We start from the raw sequence: 18,578 nt of genomic DNA, 5'->3' as shown, positions 1-18,578 counted from the left end.
CACCCTCACTGCTTGTAGTCTGTCTGTGAGGACGTTGTGGGTAAGATGGATCAGATGGAGGGAATGTGCAATATTTTTATTTTTTAATCTTCATTTTACAGTAGTGTTCAGAATAATAGTAGTGCTATGTGATAAAAAGATTAATCCAGGTTTTGAGTATATTTCTTATTGTTACATGGGAAACAAGGTACCAGTAGATTCAGTAGATTCTCACAAATCCAACAAGACCAAGCATTCATGATATGCACACTCTTAAGGCTATGAAATTGGGCTATTAGTAAAAAAAAAAAAAAACTAGAAAAGGGGGTGTTCACAATAATAGTAGTGTGGCATTCAGTCAGTGAGTTCGTCAATTTTGTGGAACAAACAGGTGTGAATCAGGTGTCCCCTATTTAAGGATGAAGCCAGCACCTGTTGAACATGCTTTTCTCTTTGAAAGCCTGAGGAAAATGGGACGTTCAAGACGATGTTCAGAAGAACAGCGTAGTTTGATTAAAAAGTTGATTGGAGAGGGGAAAACGTATACGCAGGTGCAAAAAAGTATAGGCTGTTCATCTACAATGATCTCCAATGCTTTAAAATGGACAACAACCATCAAAATGGATAGAAGAATAACCAGAATGGCAAAGGCTCACCCACTGATCAGCTCCAGGATGATCAAAGACAGTCTGGAGTTACCTGTAAGTGCTGTGACAGTTAGAAGACGCCTGTGTGAAGCTAATTTATTTGCAAGAATCCCCCGCAAAGTCCCTCTGTTAAATAAAAGACATGTGCAGAAGAGGCTACAATTTGCCAAAGAACACATCAACTGGCCTAAAGAGAAATGGAGGAATATTTTGTGGACTGATGAGAGTAAAATTGTTCTTTTTGGGTCCAAGGGCCGCAGACAGTTTGTGAGACGACCCCCAAACTCTGAATTCAAGCCACAGTTCACAGTGAAGACAGTGAAGCATGGTGGTGCAAGCATCATGATATGGGCATGTTTCTCCTACTATGGTGTTGGGCCTATATATCGCATACCAGGTATCATGGATCAGTTTGGATATGTCACAATACTTGAAGAGGTCATGTTGTCTTATGGTGAAGAGGACATGCCCTTGAAATGGGTGTTTCAACAAGACAATGACCCCAAGCACACTAGTAAACCAGCAAAATCTGCCCAATCCCCGGACTTAATCCAATTGAGAACTTGTGGGGTGACATCAAAAAAGCTGTTTCTGAAGCAAAACCAAGAAATGTGAATGAATTGTGGGATGTTTTTAAACAATCTTGGAGTGGAATAACAGCTGAAAGGTGCCACAAGTTGGTTGACTCCATGACTCGCAGATGTGAAGAAATCATGAAAAACTGTGGTTATACAACTAAATACTAGTTTAGTGATTCACAGGATTGATAAAAAAGCAGTTTGAACATAATAGTTTTGAGTTTGTAGCGTCAACAGCAGATGCTACTATTATTGTGAACACCCCCTTTTCTACTTTTTTTTTTTTACTAATAGCCCAATTTCATAGCCTTAAGAGTGTGCATATCATGAATGCTTGGTCTTGTTGGATTTGTGAGAATCTACTGAATCTACTGGTACCTTGTTTCCCAGGTAACAATAAGAAATATACTCAAAACCTGGATTAATCTTTTTAGTCACATAGCACTACTATTATTCGGAACACTACTGTAGATACAGTCCCAACTTTTATTTGTGGTTGTTTCTGTTGCATTTCTGAAATTACAGAACTGCTATAAAGAAAAGTGTGAACATTTTATTGTTTTTCCAAACTTTGTAGAACAAACACCAAACTCGCATAAAGAAGGAAAATATACACAAACGTGCAGGAAAAACTGAACAATGCAGACTGATTTGACTCGTGATTTTTGAAAATAGGAGGTAACTTACTTTGAAATAAATGAAATTCAGAACTGCAGCCTAATAATTTTGAAAAATAAAAATCAGCAGCTTGTGTTTTTATTCTGACTAGAGTTCATTTCCTCTTTTTTTTCCTCCTCCTCAGTCACGTTTTGTGCTTGAACATTAAATAACTACATTGTCATCTAAAATAAATATCTGTGTAAAATAACAGCCTGTTAAAATTCAGAGTTCTCAACTGCTTTATGTGATTTCTGCTTCTGAGCATCACTGCAGACTTTCTCCACATCAGGTTTTTTTAAACACGTGTGTGTGATTTTTATTCTGTTCATTCATACAAGGTCTCTTAGATAATAAACCGACCCTTTTATTTTTATTTTTTTAACTATATGGATTTGAATGACATGCGATTACACCAATCATGCTTGAACCCTCGTGCGCATGCGTGAGTTTTTTCACGCGTGTCGGTGACGTCATTTCCCTGTGGGCAGGCCTTGAGTGAGATGTGGTCCCGCCCTCTCGGCTGAATTCCTTTGTTTCACACGCTGCTCGAGACGGCGCGCGTTGCTTTATCAAAATTTTTTCTGGACCTGTGAGGAATATCCGAGTGGACACTATTCGAGAAATTAAGATGGTTTTCTGTGAAAAGTTTAACGGCTGATGAGAGATTATGGGGTGTTTGTCGGTGTAAGGACTTCCCACGGAGCGGGACATCCTGCAGCGCTTCCAGGCGCTGTCGTCGGCCTGTTTCGAGCTGAAAACATCCTAATTTAAGGCTTAATTCACCCAGGACATCGTGAGAGAACAGAGAAGATTCAGAAGAGGCCGGCATGAGGACTTTATGCGGACATTCCACTGTTTAAGGACGTTTTTTTAATGAAAGATGTACGCGCAAATTCACCGAGTCGTTTCCGTGACGACTCGGCAAATCTGTGTGCGCCGCGACAGGAAAAACACCTCCGTGTTGAAAACCATTTGTAGAATTCAGGCGGCTTTTAATGGATTTCAACAAGTGAGTAACAGACATTGTTTAACAGCTTGGGCATGTTCCAACTTGCCCGTTAAGATTTCCAACGGAGGTGTTTTTCCTGTCGCGACCCCCCGCGGTCAGGTCCAGCCCGACATGCGACTCTGCCCGCACGTTCTTTCATTACAAAATGACCGTTAACAATGGAATGTCCGAATAAACTCCTCATGCCGACTTCTTCTGAAAGTTCTCTGTTCTCTGACGACTTACTGGGTCAACAGAGCCTGAAATGTGGAAGTTTTCAACTTGAAACGGCGAGACGCTGCCGCCTCGAAGCGCAGATCGCTGTCAGGCGCCGTGGGCCGTCCTTAAAGCGACACTACCAGACCAAAATCTCTCATCAGCCGTTAAAATTTTTACCGAAAACCAGCTGAATTTATTGAATGGTGTCCACTCAGTTGTGCCTTACAGTTTTGAAAAAAATTTTTATCAAACAAAGCAACAGTCTCTGAGCCATTCCTAAACAATGAAAAAAATCGACGAGCGGGTGGGCGACTCCTCACTCAAAGACTGCCCACAGGCGAATGACGTAACCGACAGGCGTGAAAAAACTCTCGCATGCCCACGAGGGTTCAAGCATGTCTGATGTAATCACACGTGATTCAAATCCATATGGTTTTTGAAAAAATAATAAGGTTGGATACTTTTCTAATAGACCTCGTATATTCTCATTTTAAGGAATTTTGACCAATTTATTTCATCTCATAATTTCAGTCTAACTGTCAGTGAGACAGTTTTGCTTGTTGCTTCCTCTCTGCTCTCAGCGCCCTCTCACTCTGCACTGACTGAAGCAGCTCATAGCCCTCCCCTCTCCCTCCTCGCAGCGAGCCGACACACACACATACACACACACACACACACACACACACACACACACACACACACACACACACACACAGCCGGCTGCAGCGATCGAACTCAGTCCTAATTGACGGCTTTAAACAAAGCCGGATGCTATTTTTTTGGAGCGTTTTTCAGAAATTGACCGCTCAAATGACGGCAGGACGACTCACTGCCTAAAACCTTGGTTCCTGCTCCCGTCTGCTCCCATGAACTTTTAAACCTGTACCATCCCAATCATGTGATGAATAGCAAAGTTGACTCCCATCCTGTGGGAGTCCCACAGGAATCCCGTGACCCGTGGGACTCCCAAAAAAATGGTTTGCTTTTGCTGTCTGTGGCGTTACTGTAGACTGGCTCCGTAAACAAAACCTCAAAGATTCTCTGTTGTCAGATGAGAGACACCAGACCAATAATCCAGACAAGATGAAGGTGACTATCGAAGAAGCCTGGACTTCCAGACCTCCTCAGCAACTCCACAGACTGATCACCTCCATGGCACAAGGACACAGGAACTCATTCAACAGGAACCACAACCAAGAACTGAATGTAGCAAAGAAACATACTTTAGGGCCCAGAACACGACTGAGGCAGAACGGTGCACGAAGGAGGAGTCAAATGCCACAAGTTCAGCACTTCTGTATTTTGTGAAATAGCTGGTGGCCATAATTATCAAAGTAATTTTAAAAAACATTTTCTTTTAAGTGTGATGAGTCTAGAATATCTCAAATTTTCACTGTGTGAAATACCTGACAAAAATAATGAACTTTGTCATGATATTCAAATTTTTGAAGTCACACACACGTTGGTCACATGACGCTGATGCTGACGTCGCTCTGACTCACGGGTCGTGGACGATACGCAGTGCAGGTGACTTTATCGTTTCTGTTTCTAAGTTTATAAATCACAAAGCGACCAGGCGTGCTGTCAGGTGACCGTGTGATCAGCCAAACAAGACATTAGGAAAATAAAAAAACGCAGTGTGTGATTAAAGGCTTTAACAACGTCAAATGTTGTGGGCAACCTGAGCCGAGCCACAGCTGAAACACGGCCATGTAAATACACACACACGAGGCTCCTGCTTGTGTTTTGTGTGCGTATGTGTGTGTGTGTGCACGCACGTGTGTGTGTGTGCACGCATGTGTGTGCGTGCGTGCGCGCATGTCTGTATGTGTGTGTGTGCGCCCTCACAGACCAGGTGTAAAAAGTCTCAGACGTAATAAAACAATCTGAGTGTTCTGATCGAACCAGATGACAAAAACGTGATTTAAATCTTATTTCAAACCCACAAATGAGGCTTGAAACAGATTTCATGAGATATTTGACTGTTCAGACTTGCACCATGGAATCAGTTTCAGGATTTACAGGCAGCCTGAAGGCTTCGGTCAACATACAACTACTGCTTTTGGACACAGCGCCACCCTTAGGTGTCGGCTGTAATACTAATACCACTACTACAAATAATAATAATAACAATAATCTTACTGTTGACTGGCCGCAGGTGGAAGGCGGCATCTCTGCAGACGTACTGGAAGGTGGCTCCAAACAGTGTGCTGTTGTCATGGCTACCAAACACAATGTCAGCCATGTCGACCACCTTTGGACTCCCACAATCCACCACTGTGAGAAAGAGGACACATGGTAATGAAGGCTGAGGTGCCATCGTCATGACAACGCTTATTTTTTTGGTTATCATTTCTTTTATTCCTGTTTCTCCCAGTCTAATACTTCTAGTTTTTCAGTGTAACTGCTGTGAATTGTAGCTCACTATTTTTGTTAGCGATTAGCTCGCACTACCTGGGCTACACTCTTGGATTTTCTGCTGCACAAAGTACACAACATTCGTCTTCCTGTGCGGTGCTGGCAGACAGGACGGTTCACAAAGTACACGACTTTACACTTTACATTAGTCCTGTGCAGTGCTGGCAGACAGGACGGTTCACAAAGTACACGACTTTACACTTTACATTAGTCCTGTGCAGTGCTGGCAGACAGGGCGGTTCACAGACTACACGACTTTACACTTTACATTAGTCCTGTGCAGTGCTGGCAGACAGGGCGGTTCACAAAGTACACGACTTTACACTTTACATTAGTCCTGTGCGGTGCTGGTAGACAGGGCGGTTCACAGACTACACGACTTTACACTTTACATTAGTCCTGTGCGGTGCTGGCAGACAGGGCGGTTCACAGACTACACGACTTTACACTTTACATTAGTCCTGTGCGGTGCTGGCAGACAGGGCGGTTCACAGACTACACGACTTTACATTAGTCCTGTGCGGTGCTGGCAGACAGGGCGGTTCACAGAGTACACGACTTTACACTTTACATTAGTCCTGTGCAGTGCTGGCAGACAGGGCGATTCACAACATACCTGTGAGGTGCTGACAGACAGGGCGGTTCACAAAGTACACGACTTTACACTTTACATTAGTCCTGTGAGGTGCTGACAGACAGGGCGGTTCTCAAAGTACACGACTTTACACTTTACATTAGTCCTGTGAGGTGCTGACAGACAGGGCGGTTCTCAAAGTACACGAGACGGCATTGCTTAAATTTTCATTGTTACGCAGATGATACCCAGCTTTATCTATCCATGAAGCCAGAGGACACACACCAATTAGCTAAACTGCAGGAATGTCTTACAGACATAAGGACATGGATGACCTCTAATTTCCTGCTTTTAAATTCAGATAAAACTGAAGTTATTGTACTTGGCCCCACAAATCTTAGAAACATGGTGTCTAACCAGATCCTTACTCTGGATGGCATTACCCTGACCTCTAGTAATACTGTGAGAAATCTTGGAGTCATTTTTGATCAGGATATGTCATTCAAAGCGCATATTAAACAAATATGTAAGACTGCTTTTTTGCAGTTACGCAATATCTCTAAAATTAGAAAGGTCTTGTCTCAGAGTGATGCTGAAAAACTAATTCATGCATTTATTTCCTCTAGGCTGGACTACTGTAATTCATTATTATCAGGTTGTCCTAAAAGGTCCCTGAAAAGCCTTCAGTTAATTCAAAATGCTGCAGCTAGAGTACTGACGGGGACTAGAAGGAGAGAGCATATCTCACCCATATTGGCCTCTCTTCATTGGCTTCCTGTTAATTCTAGAATAGAATTTAAAATTCTTCTTCTTATTTATAAGGTTTTGAATAATCAGGTCCCATCTTATCTTAGGGACCTCATAGTACCATATCACCCCAATAGAGCGCTTCACTCTCAGACTGCAGGCTTACTTGTAGTTCCTAGGGTTTGTAAGAGTAGAATGGGAGGCAGAGCCTTCAGCTTTCAGGCTCCTCTCCTATGGAACCAGCTCCCAATTCGGATCAGGGAGACAGAAAACCCTCTCTACTTTTAAGATTAGGCTTAAAACTTTCCTTTTTGCTAAAGCTTATAGTTAGGGCTGGATCAGGTGACCCTGAACCATCCCTTAGTTATGCTGCTATAGACTTAGACTGCTGGGGGGTTCCCATGATGCACTGAGTGTTTCTTTCTCTTTTTGCTCTGTATGCACCACTCTGCATTTAATCATTAGTGATTGATCTCTGCTCCCCTCCACAGCATGTCTTTTTCCTGGTTCTCTCCCTCAGCCCCAACCAGTCCCAGCAGAAGACTGCCCCTCGCTGAGCCTGGTTCTGCTGGAGGTTTCTTCCTGTTAAAAGGGAGTTTTTCCCTTCCCACTGTCGCCAAGTGCTTGCTCATAGGGGGTCGTTTTGACCTTTGGGGTTTTTACGTAATTATTGTATGGCCTTGCCTTACAATATAAAGCGCCTTGGGGCAACTGTTTGTTGTGATTTGGCGCTATATAAATAAAATTGAATTGAATTGGTGCAGTTGAAGGTGCTATATTATTTTTTCTTTTTGAATTTTTATTCTTAAATAGATTTTTGCTGGTTATTGGTGGTCTGGGAGCAGGCACCGTCTCTACGGGGATGGGGTAATGAGGGGATGGCAGGGGGAGAGAAGCTGCAGAGAGGTGTGTAAGACTACAACTCTGCTTCCTGGTCCCAACCCTGGATAGTCACGGTTTGGAGGGTTTAAGAAAATTGGCCAGATTTCTAGAAATGAGAGCTGCTCCATCCAAAGTGGGATGGATGCCGTCTCTCCTAACAAGACCAGGTTTTCCCCAGAAGCTTTGCCAATTATCTATGAAGCCCACCTCATTTTTTGGACACCACTAAGACAGCCAGCAATTCAAGGAGAACATGCGGCTAAACATGTCACTCCCGGTCTGATTGGGGAGGGGCCCAGAGAAAACTACAGAGTCCGACACTGTTTTTGCAAAGTTACACACCGATTCAATGTTAATTTTAGTGACCTCCGATTGGCGTAACCGGGTGTCATTACTGCCAACGTGAATTACAATCTTACCAAATTTACGCTTAGCCTTAGCCAGCAGTTTCAAATTTCCTTCAATGTCGCCTGCTCTGGCCCCCGGAAGACAATTGACTATGGTTGCTGGTGTCGCTAACTTCACATTTCTCAAAACAGAGTCGCCAATAACCAGAGTTTGTTCATCGGGGGGGGTGTCGCCGAGTGGGGAAAAACGGTTAGAGATGTGAACGGGTTGGCGGTGTACACAGGGCTTCTGTTTAGGACTACGCTTCCTCCTCACAGTCACCCAGTCGGCCTGCTTTCCCGGCTGCTCGGGATCTGCCGGAGGGGAACTAACGGCGGCTAAGCTACCTTGGTCCGCACCGACTACAGGGGCCTGGCTAGCTGTAGGATTTTCCAAGGTGCGGAGCCGAGTCTCCAATTCGCCCAGCCTGGCCTCCAAAGCTACGAATAAGCTACACTTATTACAAGTACCATTACTGCTAAAGGAGGCCGAGGAATAACTAAACATTTCACACCCAGAGCAGAAAAGTGCGGGAGCAGTGATGCCGGTAACGCGTTACTTAGTTCCTTAGTTATGTAGTAACGCGTTACTCTAATCTGACCACCTTTTTTAGTAATGAGTAATCTAACGCATTAATCTTTCCAAATCAGTAATCAGATTAAAGTTACTTCTCCATGTCACTGTGCGTTACTATTATTTTTCATTGTGGGTCGATAGCAGCACTAAACTTGGTCTGCGGGCAGGAGGTCGGGGTTCGACTGAACTGCCCACTTTAAGCGAGCTGTGAGCTTTTCATCCACGGTTTTTTGCAGCTGCTCGACTCGTCCTCACCTCTTAAAGCGCGGTGATCAGCACACCTGCACTGAGCTTTACAAAGACATTTTTATACCTTTTTACTCCTTTATTTAGAATTCTGAGCTGAGCCGCTCCGTATCTGCACGTTAAAACAGGTGATCCTCCACGACGCATCAACAACTAACACTATTTTCCACTCAAATGCACCTAAACTCTTTTTCTGAGGACCACATGATGTGAAAACGCAATAAAACTAAAATCTGTAAATCTGATCATGTTTTCTGCATAAATAAATGTTATCCATTCTTTGTGCTCAAACGCCAAAGCAGGGGCGAATCCAGAAGGAATGGGGGCGTGGGGCAGGGATGTGCCCCCCCACAACACCCCTAGATTAAAGGTCCAGTTTTGAAGCCTTTTTTTACTACAACTACTAATATTGCTTAAAATAATATTAATTTCGACAAGTAAAATATTTAGAGAGAATTTAAATGTTAGGAAAATGCTAGAATGAATTTAATAGTTACATTTATAAACAATGTAGGTTCGAAATTGCAAGTTTTACTGTTACAGTGCTGTCAACAGTTAAATATGAGGTCAAGAAAGATTATTTTACTTTTTATAAAACAAGTATTTATTTTCAATGAAGTCAAGAAAGGGTGACTATAAAGTGAGTTTTGGCAAAACAGGTATCATTGTCATGTTGAGGTGGCAGAGGGTTGTTGTCGGCAGCTGGGGAAAGTAACTAAAAAAGTAACTAGTAATCTAACTTAGTTACTTTTACAATTGAGTAATCAGTAAAGTAACTAAGTTACTTTTTCAAGGAGTAATCAGTAATTGGATTACTTTTTCCAAGGTAACTGTGGCAACACTGTGCGGGAGAGACAGGAGAAGCCGCCATGCTAACCCGGCTAAGAGCTAGTAGCTGCGCTAAGCTAGCGGATTCCTAAAAACACACAAAGTGAATAATGTGTAAATAATTTAGAGGTGATTCAGCAGAGGGAGTGCTTTAGTTAAGGCACGTGAAGATTACACTGTGAAACAAATCGTTATCTAGTTAACTAGATCAATCTAACTGCACAGATTAAACAGCTAACAGATACAGAAAAACACTGCTGTGCTCCGGAACAGGAAGTGATACAATACCGCAGTGAGAGCCAACCACCAGTAGAGGCAGAGACCAAAAGCCTCTACTAGGATACTCTACTCTAGGATATTGTACCAAAAACCACCATCTGCACCTACCCTAACCAGAAACCATGGGTCGGGCTAGAGGTACGTGCCAAACTCAAAGCATGCACCGCTGCCTTTAATTCTGGAGACCCTGAGGCGTACAGAAAGACTGAGGCCTTGACCTCAGAAAGACTGTACGAACATCACAGTGGGAGTATAGGAAGAGGGTTGAATCTGCCCAACAGAGCAACGACGCGCGGCAGGTGTGGTATGGCCTCCACTGCATGACGGACTATAAGGGGAGGAGCAGGTCTGTGGAGATGTCCAGCGCATCATTCCCGGATGAGCTCAACACCTTCTATGCCTGGTTTGATGCAGACAACACCACACCTGTCACCAAACCACATGTGGATAGCGAGGACGCCACACTCCACATAGACACAGCTACAGTGAGATGGGCCTTCAAGAAAGTAAACCCTCATAAGGCTCCCAGGCCCGACGGCATTCCAGGGCAGGTGCTGAGAGTCTGCGCTGACCAACTCACCGAGGTGTTTGCCAACATCTTCAATCTGTCACTGAGCTTGTCTATTGTGCCCACCACCCTCAAGACCTCCACTGTTGTTCCTATCCCAAAGACCCCCACAGCAACCTGCCTAAATGACTTTCGGCCCATAGCACTCACATCTGTCATCATGAAGTGCTTTGAGCGGATCATTAAGAAACATACCTGTGCCTCCCTCCCCGACACCCTAGACACCCTGCAGTTCACATACAGAGCAAACAGGTCGACAGAGGACGCCATTGCTCTGGCAGTTCACACCTCCCTCAGCCATCTGGAGAAGGGGAATACGTATGTGAGAATGCTCTTCATTGATTACAGCTCAGCATTCAACACCATAATCCCCTCCAAACTGGTCACCAAGCTCACTGCCCTAGGCCTGGAGAAGTCCATATGCTGCTGGATCTTGGACTTCCTCACTAACAGACCACAGGCAGTGAGAATCGGCAGACACCACTCCTCCACACTTGTCCTCAGCATGGGTGCTCCTCAGGGCTGTGTTCTCAGTCCACTTCTCTACTCCCTCTTCACGTATGACTGTACAGCCAAGCACTGCTCTAACGTGATCCTCAAGTTTGCTGATGACACCACCATCTTGGGCCTCATCACTGACAACGACGAGACTGCCTACAGAGATGAAGTGAAATCACTGACCAGCTGGTGCCAGGAGAATAACCTCTCTCTCTGAACGTCAGTAAAACTAAGGAGATGATAGTGGACTTCAGGAGACAGCGCGGAGGTCAGCACTCCCCCATCCACATCAACAACATCGAGGTGGAGCAGGTCAGCAGCTTCAAGTTCCTCGGTGGTGTGCATGGCTGAGGACCTCACTGGCAGCAGTCTTCCCACCATCCAGGACATTTACTACAGTTGGTGCCAGCGTAAGGCACGCAGCATCATTAAGGATTTCACTCACCCCGCAAAAGGACTATTCAAACTGTTACCCTCTGGCAGGAGGTATAGGAGTCTGCCAGCCCGTACCAAAAGACTCAGGAACAGTTACTGTCCACAGGCGGTCAGACTACTGAACTCTAAATAACACAGAACTATGATAATAACACTGCACTAAGCCACTTCTTTAACACTATATGTCTATTGCTGTTATCAATGTGACTGTATCTTGTATGTCACCACCTTACCTTTCATAACTCATCTCAGTTTTTACTATTTATTACCTGTGCAATAACTTGCTACACAACTGTGCAATATGTCATGTGCAATAATACTATGTGCAATATGAACAATACTACAACCTGTGAATACTACAACCTGACTACTGCTGACTATTTTTTTTAACATATGCTTATATATTCCGTATTTATACTGCATGCTATTAGTACTTCCTGCGAGTTTGAACAGTCCTTCTCATCCTAAGCATTTCATTGCACTGTTGACTCTGTTAACCTGCATATGATCAATAAATTATCTTGTATCTTGTATATAAATGCAGTCCATTTACCATTTAATAATTAGTAATAATAATAATAATAGTATCCTCATATTTCCTCTGGAACACTATGGGACATACTGTTCATCTGCTTATCACGCTACACAGACAGTTTTACTTTTCCACATAATGTTTATATAACAATGCGAGCAGCACACCACACATAGACGTCAAATGTTAAATGTAACATGTTTCATGCAAACTTTACAGATTCATGTTGAGGGTAGCACCCGCCCATCTGGGGGCATGGCTGGAGTGAAGAGGAAAAAGGCAGAGAGGGGACGGAGTTAGCCTGCAGGTCGAATCGGCACCTTTCTGTCCAGGAAAGATTCTTATGCAATACAACATCTAAAACTGAAGTTTTCAAATTCGCACCCCATTACACCTGGGAAAATGGGAAATACACAAATGTAACAAGAGCTATGACAGTAAGCTACAACAGCTTCTTAGCTCAGTGGAGTTAGATGTTACGGGCACTCCAGACGAGGTCAGTGTTGGGCCAGCTAGCATGCCCATTAGCATTAGTCTAGAAACACCAGCTGTGTATGATGGCTTTCGGGTCATGATTACTCAGAGGAAGTCACACAGGGCTTGGTGCCCGGTTGTGGCACCCTGATCACACTCGCCACTGCGAACTGTGAATTGGTTCTCCCCCTTGGATTTGCCTGATGTGAATTCTCTGAGCCCACGAGTGACTTCCACTCTTATCTCCAGGCCGAAACGCCGGGCTTTAGTGACAGGCCATTCTATCCCCAGTGAAGTCAGATTACAGACACCGGCTGATGTTAAATGTATTCCTGGGGCCAGTGCTGCTGACATTGCCTCCCATCTTAAGGTGCTGATGCTGCAGAAGGGTAGACAGACCATGGAACATGACACAAGATACAGTCACACAGTTATTCATGTCGCCATCAATTATGTCAGGATGAAGCAGTCAGAGGTCACAAAAATGGACATAGAGAGGACTTTGTGACCCTGCCAGAAAGATGTGTCGGCAGCAATTAATAGTCTCTGGTCCCCTCCCCTAATAATGAGACATTTAGGCTGACATCATTAAACAGGTAGCTGGCACAACTTTGTAGACAGCAAGGCTTTAGTTTTATTGATAATTGGCCTTCGTTTTGGGGCCGCCATGGCTTGCTGATGCTGGACGGCCTTCACCCTACTGGGGAAGGCGCTGCCATCTTGTCTGTGAACATAATGCTCTACAGGGAGGGTAACATTAGGATTTTACAGGAGGCCACAGATCAGGGCATTAGAGACCCTGCAAGGCTTATGATGAATGTGGGTGTGGAATCCATTAGCTTGGCGGGGAAATTAGTGCAGAAAATCCACTATGGTGATAGTGCAGTTTATCTGCCAGGGAGGGAAATTCATCAAGTTGAGACTGTGGTCTGTTTCCACAGACGTGTCCATAAAAAGCATAGAGACATATGCTTTGCAAACTTAATACCTATTACTACACTGGGTGACGTTGAAATTGAGGATGGCCCGGTAGCTGTTCCAGCAATATAAAATATTTTGTGTCTGCCACCTGCAACCCTCGTAGAATGTCTCAAACTTAAGCCTACTTCCATGCATCTTATATATGCTACTCTGGAACCAACCCTAAATCCAAATAGTCCAACTGTCAACCCCACTGAGGTCCTTAGTCTCATTAACATAAGTTCACTGCCCTCAATCACTGTTGATTAATGATCTAATTATGGATCATCACTTAGATATGATTGGGTTATGTGAAACCTGGCTTAAACATACTGCTGTCCTTCCCTTAAATGAGGCCTGCCCACTGGCGCACACATTTAGTCACGTCCCTCATGATGCGAAGCAAGGCAGGGGTGTTGGTCTTATTTATAAATCTAGGTTTAGTTTATTAGCTGTTGGGGGTCACAAATACAAGTCGTTTGAACATCTGATTCTCCACTCTGCCCATGATGCTACGTATTTCATTCAAACCTTTATTTAGCCAGGAAAAGATCACTGAGATTAGAAATCTCTTTTCCAAGAGTCCTGGCCAAGACAGACAGCAAAAGAGACAAAGTTAAAACAAACAAAAAAGACCAAAGGGATAAAACAAACATCAATACTCATGAAACATGTTAAAAATAAGCATCATGTGATCATCTGTCCAAGCATCTACAGACTGATGTTTCCGCCTCCATGTTTTGTAGTAGTGCTTTAAAAGTATTTAAAGAGACCAGCTCCTGACGTTTCAGGTCATTTTGTAAGTTGTTCCAGGTGAAGGGCACGGCAAATTTAAAAGCCTTCTTTCCCCGTTCTGTTCTGACCTTAGAAACATAAGTACTGCCAAGGTCACAAGAATAAAGATCAGCCGTATTACTTTGTCACTGTATATAGGTCCCCTGGCTCATACTCTGAATACTGAGATGAATTTGGCAAGTTTATCTCTAACTTGTCAACTAGAGCAGATAACATTCTGATCATTGGTGACTAACATTCATATAAATAAGCCTTCTGATCCTCTCTGCAAATCACTTATGGAAATTGTGGATGCATTAGGATTTTGGCAATGCATTCAGGAGTCAACGCACATTAGTGGAAATACCCTGGATTTTGTTCTCACACGTGGTATTGCTGTCAAAAATACTGACATCATGCCTCTTGCATCGGTGGTCTCTGATCACTCACTTATTAGGTTTATAATTTTGCTGCCGTGTTTAGTGGAACAACAACCTTATTTATCACTGCAGCGATGCATCGACTCCTCAACTACGACTGAATTCAAAGCTAGACTACCTGATATCTTAGCTTCACATCTGGAAAATGCCCAATCAGAAAACACTCTTGTGGATAGTTTAAATTCAGAGCTCAAAACTACACTCAACATGATTGCGTGACATGATTAAAACCACACACCCCCAAAAAAACAGTCACATTGGTTCAATGATAACTTGTGTGACCTCAAGCATAAGGCAAGAGGTCTAGAATGAAAATGGCGTAGTTCAAAATTAGAAGTATTCCACCTTGCGTGGTGTGATACTATCTTAGACTAGAAGCATGCATTACTGGCTACAAAGCGGACCTATTACTCTGATTTGATCAACAAAAAAAAGCATAACTCAAAGTTCTTGTTTGAGACAGTGGCAACACTTATTCATGGACAGATTTCTTGGATTACTTTGAGAAGAAAATAGAAGACATTAGGTTAAACATATCCCAGCATGCCTTAATCCAGCCACTACACCCTGCTATTGAGGTGGGTGCCATTAGTGAGGTATTACAACCCCAATTCCAATGACGTTGGGACTTTGTGTAAAATGTAAATAAAAACAGAATACGAGGTCTATTAGAAAAGTATCCGACCTTATTATTTTTTTCAAAAACCATATGGATTTGAATCACGTGTGATTACATCAGACATGCTTGAACCCTCGTGGGCATGCAAGAGTTTTTTCACGCCTGTCGGTTACGTCATTCGCCTGTGGGCAGTCTGAGTGAGGAGTCGCCCACCCGCTCGTCGATTTTTTTCATTGTTTAGGAATGGCTCAGAGACTGTTGCTTTGTTTGATAAAAATTTTTTCAAAACTGTAAGGCACAACTGAGTGGACACCATTCAATAAATTCAGCTGGTTTTCGGTAAAAATTTTAACGGCTGATGAGAGATTTTGGTCTGGTAGCGTCGCTTTAAGGACGGTCCACGGCGCCTGACGGCGATCTGCGCTTCGAGGCGGCAGCGTCTCGCCGTTTCAAGTTGAAAACTTCCACATTTCAGGCTCTGTTGACGCAGTAAGTCGTCAGAGAACAGAGAACTTTCAGAAGAAGTCGGCATGAGGAGTTTATTCGGACATTCCATTGTTAACGGTCATTTTGTAATGAAAGAACGTGCGGGCAGAGTCGCATGTCGGGCTGGACCCGACCGCGGGGGGTTGCGGCAGGAAAAACACCTCCGTTGGAAATCTTAACGGGCAAGTTGGAACATGCCCAAGCTGTTAAACAATTTCTCAGTTACTCACTTGTTGAAAGCCATTAAAAGCCGCCTGAATTCTACAAATGGTTTTCAACACGGAGGTGTTTTTCCTGTCGCGGCGCACACAGATTTGCCGAGTCGTCACGGAAACGACTCAGCGAATTTGCGCGTACGTCTTTCATTAAAAAAATGTCCTTAAACAGTGGAATGTCCGCATAAATTCCTCATGCTGGCCTCTTCTGAATCTTCTCTGTTCTCTCACGATGTCCTGGGTGAATTAAGCCTTAAATTAGGATGTTTTCAGCTCGAAACAGGCCGACGACAGCGCCTGGAAGCGCTGCAGGACGTCCCGCTCCGTGGGAAGTCCTTACACCGACAGAAACACCCCATAATCTCTCATCAGCCGTTAAACTTTTCACAGAAAACCAGCTTAATTTCTCGAATAGTGTCCACTCGGATATTCCTCACAGGTCCAGAAAAAATTTTGATAAAGCAACGCGCGCCGTCTCGAGCAGCGTGTGAAACAAAGGAATTAAGCCGAGAGGGCGGGCCCACATCTCACAAGGCCTGCCCACAGGGAAATGACGTCACCGACACGCGTGAAAAAACTCACGCATGCACACGAGGGTTCAAGCATGATTGGTGCACCACAAAGACAAGATATTTAATGTTCAAACTGAAACTTTTTTGTTTTTGTGCAAATTTTTGCTCATTTTGAAATAGATGCCTGCAACATGTTTCTAAAAAGCTGGGACAGTGGTATGTTTCCCACTGTGTTACATCACCTTTCCTTCTAACAACACTCAATAAGTGTTTGGGAAATGAGGACACTAATTGTTGAAGCTTTGTAGGTGGAATTCTTTCCCATTCTTGCTTGATGTACGACTTCAGTTGTCCAACAGTCCGGGGTCTCCATTGTCGTATTTTGCACTTCATAATGCGCCACACATTTTCAATGGCCGACAGGTCTGGACTGCAGGCAGGCCAGTCTAGTACCCGCACTCTTAATACGAAGCCAAGCTGTTGTAACACGTGCAGAATGTGGCTTGGCATTGTCTTGCTGAAATAAGCAGGGACGTCCCTGAAAAAGACGTTGCTTGGATGGCAGCATGTGTTGCTCCAAAACCTGGATGTACCTTTCAGCATTGATGGTGCCATCACAGATGTGTAAGTTGTCCATGCCATGGGCACTAACACACCCACAAACCATCACAGATGCTGGCTTTTGAACTTTGTGCTGGTAACAATCTGGATGGTCTTTTTCCTCTTGTCTGGAGGACACGACGTCCATGATTTCCAAAAACAATTTGAAATGTGGACTCATCAGACCACAGCACACTTTTCCACTTTGTGTCTGTCCATTTCAAATGAGCTTGGGCTCAGAGAAGGCGGCGGCGTTTCTGGATGTTGTTGATGTATGGCTTTAGCTGTGCATGGTAGAGTTTTAACTTGCACTTGTAGATGTAGCGATGAACTGTGTTAACTGACAATGGATTTCTGAAGTGTTCCTGAGCCCACGCAGTAAGATCCTTTACACAATGTCAGTTTTTAATGCCACCTGAGGGATCGAAGGTCACGGGCATTCAACATTGGTTTTTGGCCTTGGTTCTTAGGTGTAGAAAGTTCTCCAGATTCTCTGAATCTTCTGATTACATTATGGATGGACTGTAGATGATGGAATCCCTACATTTCTTGCAATTGAATGTTGAGAAACATTGTTCTTAAACTGTTGGACTATTTTTTCAAATGAAAAACAATATATTTACAAATAAATATTTATTTGGAAAAACCAACACACAAGTTTCTGTGTAGGCTCTCAGTTTTCCAGGTGGTTTCCATAGTAGAGAAGCTTGAATCTTTGACTGGACTGGGTTGCTTGACACGAGGATGTATCACTTCAAATCGCAGAAGCTTCCTCAGCTAAAATTGTTGCTCTGGTAGTCTTACTTCTGTCTTGACTCTTGTAGAGAAGACTAAACAGAAGCCACAAAAGCTTGAGTTTTAAGCAGGAGTAGGGGAAAAGCTACAGAGGATCTTCAGACAGCACAAAATCCCAGTTTACTTTAAACCCTAACCCTAACCTTGAGACAGAAATTAGCTCACCCTAAGGACAGGATCCTAATTACAAACAGAGCAATGTAGTGCATTCTATCAGATGTCAGGAAAACTGTAATGAACACTACATAGGTGAGACTAAGCAACCTTTACACAAAAGGCTATACCAGCACAGCAGAGAGGGCACCAGTGGACCTCAGTCTGCAGTTCATCGCCACCTTAAAGACACTAACCACACGTTTGAGGACAAGGAAGTTAAAATATTAGCCAGAGAGAAGAAATGGTTTGAGAAAGGGGTCAAGGAGGCATTCTTTGTGAAACGTTTGAAACCCAGCCTTAACTGGGGAGGGGGTCTGAGACACGCTTTATCCCCTGTTTACAATGGGGTACTCAGGTCAAAGCAGTTTCAGTCTTTTGTTCATGGTAATGAGTCATTCACGTCATCAGGAGAGTCGTCAAGGGAGCCATCAGGAGAGGCGTCCATCCCATCATTAGGAGGGACAGCTGCCCTGTCATTAGGAGGGTGCTAACTAGAGCACATAGGT

General features: G+C 43.8%; 1 protein-coding gene across 1 annotated transcript in view; it reads right to left on the bottom strand.

Annotated features, from left to right (window-relative positions):
* masp1 (mannan-binding lectin serine peptidase 1) overlaps positions 1 to 18,578 on the bottom strand; it is a gene marked incomplete at its 5' end in the record, with an annotated part of 168,716 nt that overhangs the window by 36,967 nt on the left and 113,171 nt on the right. Inside the window, one exon of the mRNA XM_034165552.1 lies at positions 5,214 to 5,348. Within this exon, the coding sequence (XP_034021443.1) occupies positions 5,214 to 5,348 (135 nt within the window). The remainder of the gene's footprint in view (positions 1 to 5,213; positions 5,349 to 18,578) is intronic.

Source organism: Thalassophryne amazonica, unplaced genomic scaffold, assembly GCF_902500255.1.
Source record: "Thalassophryne amazonica unplaced genomic scaffold, fThaAma1.1, whole genome shotgun sequence".
In the NCBI taxonomy this organism is placed as follows: Eukaryota; Metazoa; Chordata; class Actinopteri; order Batrachoidiformes; family Batrachoididae; genus Thalassophryne; species Thalassophryne amazonica.
Note: the sequence above shows the minus strand (reverse complement) of the source record. Positions and strands in the feature narration are given on the sequence as shown.